Here is a 6582-nt window from a genome sequence, read left to right on the forward strand (position 1 = left end):
GAGTTTACTTTGATTGATTAACTTTTAATTTGGTCAGGAGATTTAAGAATAGACATGATTAAACATAATAGAATTTGATTGATAATGTACTTTGGATGAATTCATTATGAATAATCTAGGAAGGTCTTGCATTTGATTGAGAATCTACTTTGGTTAACTACATGATCGCCCTCAAATTAATTAAGAATGTACTTTAATTAATTTGAAACTTGAACAATAATCAATTGAACAATGATATGTGGATAATCGATGATGAATCTATCTTGGAAAATCAGTGGAATTAGCCTATTTCATTATAATTGTTTCTAAGTTTTCTCTTTGTTCTTCAAACATTCTTCAAACATTAATTCTATTAGCATAGTTTCTCACTTTAATTCTTGAGCATTGCATTGCATTGCATTGCATTCATAAGATTCAAATATTGAAAAGCAATTTTGTATTCATTGGGAGACGACTCAGGGTTACTTTAACCCTATCTACTTTCTTGAATACTACTTGGCAATACTGAAGTTTCCTTAAAAGTAGTATTAATTTGATAACTTCAACGACAGCGTATCACTCGACATTCAACTTGATGATCCCTCTTGAGGTACCTAAAGGTTGCCATGTTGGTCGCATGTTATCCCATACTAGATGTCCAATAACCAACATTAGCAGGTTATACCTGAGTTTGGAGGCCATAATTAGCAGGATCAAGAGGTCTTCTGCCATATACAATATAATGGATAACTTGCTTGAAATCAGATTTAGCGTTCTTTAAAAAAAATTCAAGTGTTTTGATGTTATTTTCAAAAGATTTTTTGACAATAAATAATACAATCAAGAATACAATATTCTTTCAATGTATTATCACCACACTCAAATACAAAAAAAAATCAATCTAGAGAAGTTATACACTCATTCTCTCTCTCTCTCTTTCTCTCTCTTTCTTAGAGTCTTGCCTACCTAGCTAAGAAAATACAAAGATTACACAAGAATTATAAAACTTGGTGCACCAACAAGTGAAGATTTCACAATGACAAACACTACAAATTTTTTGATTGATCACTCTTCGTTTCTTGAAGCCTTGAAGACCTTAAATTTCTTCAAAACTATGATGCCTCCAAGATTGTTAAGATAGCTCTAGACGTGTTCTTGCTTCAACTTGTTCAAAATCAGAATGTTCGTCTTTCTAAAAGTGAGTTAGAACACATATATATAGCCTAAACACAAAACTAATGCATTAAATGTTATTTTCACAATCGATTAAGCATTTCACACTGTTTTTATCGATTAGGTTAATTTCTTAATTGATTAAAATAAATAGCGAATGTTTGGTGTGCCTATGACCTATTTTAATTGATTATGTTATTATCTTAATCGATAAAAGTTTGTTCATAACATTAATCGATTAAGGAATATACTTAATCGATTAAAACAGTGGCACAACACCATATTTACGCAGTTTTGAACCTAAGATCAAATTAACCATTCTACCCAACCAAAAATCTATCTTATATGAAGTTTTCCTAGAATCTAACCTAATCTAACAGCCTAATCATTGAAAAAAGAACAATTATATTTCATCATAAAAAAGCACACATTTTATTATACTTTCTTCAAGGTGGAAGAGCTTGTGAACCCTCTCTCAACAAAAATAATATATTTTTTTTAGAAAAAACAAATTTTTTTATGTAAGTTATATCAATAATTATTATATAATGGACCTCAAAAAATTAATTTATCAAGGATTTACACTTTACATCTTAAGAAGGTTTTAATAGGAGTAATAGTAAAAATTGGTATCCAAAAAATCCATTCTAACCATTTTAATTTTTATGGTAGTTATGACAATAATAATCATAATAAATTGCATTTTTTATGATTAATTTGATAATAATTATCATAGAAACTGGTGTCCTAAAATAAGTTTTTACATAAAAAATTTCACCTTAAGAATTTGTTTACAATTGAAAAATTAACTTAAAATTACTTTAACAATATTAAACCGATATAAAAAAAACTTAAACTTTGTATATTATCTAAGTATATTTCAGTTTTATAATTAATAAAAAAAAATACTATAAAATCAACATAAAAAGTGTAATGTGTTATTTAGCCAAATAAAAATCTTTTCAAGAAAAGTATATGTACAATTTTAGAAGTTTACATGCGAATTTTTCATGCTTTAGAATTTTTTTATCAATTTTATGTTTTTTTTTTCATTTACTTCAGTTAACTTTTCTAATTTCCAAGTCTTCAAGAGGTGGAGGACTTTCAATTTACTTTATTTTTTTCTTTCAATTGATATCAACTCCAAGTTCCATTATTCTTTTCCCTGCCCATATCTTTTATTTAGGAATATTATTTTCTTCTTACTCTTTAACACACTTTAAATGCTTTTTTTATATTCTAGGACTTCTTGTTAGTTTTTTTCCCCTCAGACAAGTATAGTTTCTTCCTATAAAAGGCCTTCTAATGGTAGAAAAGAAAACCAGATAATCATATAATCGGAAGTTGAGAAATATCATGTACTACATTTGATCTCATTGATTTCTATTATGTGTGTCATAAACATATTATATAATTGAAATATCAAGATATTTACTTCTTATTACAAAACTTAGTTTTACTTAAATGTTTTACCATATTGTTTGTCATTACATTACATTTTTATTGTATTCGTAAAATCTTATTGAATATATGTGTGTTTTTTTACAGTTGTGATGGATAAAACTATATTATTTAATGAAAGTAGAACTCTAGTTTTAGTTGGACGTACAGGTAATGGTAAGAGTGCAACAGGAAATAGTATTATTGGAAAAAGAGCTTTCAAATCAAGATTGAGTTCTTCTGGTGTGACACGTGTTTGTGAATTACAAAAAACTAAAGATGAACCAATTATTAATGTTATCGATACTCCAGGTACGATACTATAACTTGTTATACATTACATGATTATGCATTTAATTTGAGTTAAAAAGAGTGTGATTTTTCATCATTGTTATCATTGTCTCTCAAAAATTTAACATGTATATATTAAGACTTAAATGTGTTTTAAATCTAACTCAATAAGAAATTATGTATTTAATTCCAATTATATTTCATTTTGTTAAATTTTCTTACCCCCTATTAAATTTAGTTTTTACTTTAAATTTGTCATGGTCAAAATTTTGTTTTACATCCCTAGAGCTATAAATTAAATATAATTTAGTGTACTTGAAAATATATTTATTTTTTAAAATATTGAATCCTTAAAAATAACTTTATCTTTGAATATAAAGAAAATTATTTTTCTGTAATTAAAAAATACTATGGTTTTTAGTTTTAATCTTGATAAATTATTAGTCTATTATTTTTTTATATAATAATTTTTATTTCGTTGGGAGTAAAGAAAGAAGTAATGACATTATATACGTATCAAAATCTAAAACATATTACAAATAAAATAAATTATATTTTCATGAATAGTAAATATAAAACCCAATGTATTTTTGCAGGACTTTTTGATGGAACTCATTCGGTTGGAAGGGAAATAGTTAAATGTATTGACATGGCTAAAGATGGAATTCATGCTATTCTTATGGTATTTTCTGTTAAGACTCGTTTTTCAGAAGAGGAACAAGCTACTTTTCTTGCTTTGCAAGCACTGTTTGGACATAAAATTGTTGATTACATGATTGTTGTTTTCACCGGAGGAGATGAACTAGAAGAAAATGATCTGACATTTGAGGATTACATAGGCAACCAGTGTCCACAACCTCTTAAGGTTTTTTTTTATTGTTATTATTAATATCTATTATTTTTATTTCACAATTCTCAAAAATGAAAAATAGAAAACATTAAATTTTAAGAAAAATATTTTCAAAATTTCTCATAATTTTGTTTACTCTCAAAAAATTGCTTTCCCTTTGACTATTATTTATTTTATGATTTTCCAAATAAATTCTTAAATAAAGTTATAATTATTAAAATTATTTAAAAAATAGTAAAATATTTCTTATCTTATGTCTTAATATTTTAATTGTATTTTCATATTTAACAAAACTTAGGTTGTTTAATCTCATTTTTCATCACTCATATACTACTTGAAGTATTATTCGTCTAACTATCTTTTATATATATTATATTTTAGAATTTTATTAACTTTGAAAGGATTGTAACTTATCTATAGGATATTTTGGTTCTATGCGGCAATCGAAAAGTGCTTTTTGATAATAAGACTAAAGATAAAGAAAAACAATCTGGACAAGTTCAAGAACTTCTTCATCTTGTGAACATGGTTATATCACATAATGGTGGACAACCTTTTACAAATGAATTGTTTATGCAATTGAAGGTGAAGTTATAAACTTGAAAATTGTTATTGAATCGATGATGTATACATATAATGAAAATTAACTCATTGTTTCATTCTATAGGAGAAAGCAAAAATAAGAGATGACCAACAAAAAGCTCTTGACTCTCTTAAAGGATATTCAAAAGCAGAAATGATGGAAATTAAAATGCAAATGGAACAACAATATGTGGATGTGCTAAAACGAATGACTAATGTGGTATATATTATCTTAATGTTTTATATTTATTTCAGACCATTTGGTTTTTATATTACTATTTTAAATCTAAACATGTTAACTCTTAGATTTGATATATTTAATTCTTATAAGTAGAATTATAAGATAATCAAGGATGCGTAATTGGTGGATATAATAGAATCACAAGCATATACATATTAAACAATGGATTTATCTTTTCTTAAGATATAAAAAGTGACATAAGTATTTTATTTATTTATTCTGGTTTTGGAATAATAAATGAATAATTTGTAGAAAACAGCCTTTAAGTTGTTTAACTTGTTATGGTAAGTTGTTCAAATAATCTTAGTCACTTGTTTTCCACTTGTTGAAATAATATATTTTACAGGAATTGCCAATTGATTTAAGTTATTTTTGAATGAATGTTTTTGATTAAAAACTTCTAAAAGAAATACGAGAAGCAAAGTTTTTCAATAAAATTAAATTGATTGGTTAAAAATCAAAATTTAAACAAATTAGATGAAAGAGATTATATAATTAGTATATAGAGTAATTAAACTCATAAATAAATTAATTTTATTTTTTCACTTTGTTTCATAAGTTTTACAGATAAGTTAGTCTAAATAGGTTTTACAAACTATATTAGAGCACCTAGAATAAATCAAGATCAATTTGATATACTATGACAATTGATGAATCCAATCTTTATTATGTTTAATTGAGAATCTTATTTTATAATTTGAATCTTGTTGATAAAAAATAAATTTCATTAAAATTGGATATTTGTTATTATTTTGTTTATTAAAAGTTCTATGTTAGGTATTATGAATGTTGACATTTTATAGATAAACATTTCAAAGTTTAACGTTATATGTTATTATTATTATGTGTTTTTTTAAAATAATTTTGTTTTAATATATAGGTGGAATCAAAGCTTAAGGAAGAAATTGCAAATCTTGGGAAGAAATTGGAAGAAGAGAGAGTTGCTAGAGTTAGAGCAGAAGAACATCATAAGTTAATTCAAATTCAATCAAATAATGAAATTGAGAGACTCAAAAGACAATTAATATTGGATAGACCACCACCTCCTGCTCTTCCTTTTCCTTTTAACTTGCTTCCTTTTCCTGTTGTGCGACCAAAGCCTCCACCTCCTCCTCCTTGTGGCATTCTTTGATTCTACCATCTTTTTAAATCTTTCTATTGTGATTAAGTATTTCTATTCTATAACACTTCTATAAGTGTTAAAAACATTACCAAACATTGCTATGTAATTATATTGTATTTGAATTAAATGTAAATATTAAATTATATTTTCTGTACAAATTGATGGACTATTTTATATTATTTAAAAAAAATGTATTCATTTCTTTTATTTTTCTCTCCTCTTACCCTTATATTGTAAAAAGATCATAATAATTTGTTTTTGTCAATTCGGTTTTTAGTAGGATGAGTGTTTATAAATATATTGTAAACTAGTTCAATTCAACACTTGAAATTTGGATTTGACTCGTAAAAATTTGAGTTTAGTATATTAAATTACACATCCTCTTACTGTAAAGAATCACATTAATAAGTGGCATATCATAAAGAAGTGACGTGAAAAGAACAATGTATTTCTCACTTCATCAAACGAAATACATTAAGTAGCTTATTTATAAAATTATTATTTCAATATTTTTAATCAAACTGTATTCGCAACAAAATGTCAAAAAGTTTTAAAAACTGTTTTGGTAAAACGGGGTCGAGTGTCCGTTTAATGTGTTTCATATTTTGATCTTTCAGCTTCTCCAAGAAAGTAATCTTCATTAATAGGTGATTGACCTACAAAAAACACTTTAATACTTAACTCAGATATGTTTCACAGTAGTAATCAAACCTATTAATTGTTCATTAACATTTATTAATATCTGTTGTTAATATTAACTCTCCATTAATATCAATTACACTATTAATTAGTCTTAACCACCTAAAATGACTGCGTGGACCGATCTACTGTCATCAGTTGAGCCAACCTATATATTCCGTATAGTAAAAAAAAATTATTCATTTTTTTTTATGTTTTCTCCTA

At 25.5% G+C, this 6582-nt stretch overlaps 1 protein-coding gene across 1 annotated transcript; it reads left to right on the forward strand.

Moving 5' to 3' along the window:
• Positions 1-2483: 2483 nt before the first annotated feature.
• Positions 2484-5837, forward strand: LOC108333579 (immune-associated nucleotide-binding protein 9). Its single transcript, XM_017569046.2, has 6 exons — positions 2484-2510; positions 2701-2904; positions 3480-3748; positions 4154-4318; positions 4401-4535; positions 5437-5837. Exons 2-6 carry the CDS (start codon positions 2706-2708, stop codon positions 5686-5688), a joined length of 1020 nt encoding a protein of 339 aa, XP_017424535.1. The 5' UTR covers positions 2484-2510; positions 2701-2705; the 3' UTR covers positions 5689-5837.
• The last annotated feature ends 745 nt before the right edge of the window (positions 5838-6582 follow it).

The sequence above is a fragment of the Vigna angularis genome, chromosome 11 (assembly GCF_016808095.1).
Source record: "Vigna angularis cultivar LongXiaoDou No.4 chromosome 11, ASM1680809v1, whole genome shotgun sequence".
NCBI lineage: Eukaryota > Viridiplantae > Streptophyta > Magnoliopsida > Fabales > Fabaceae > Vigna > Vigna angularis.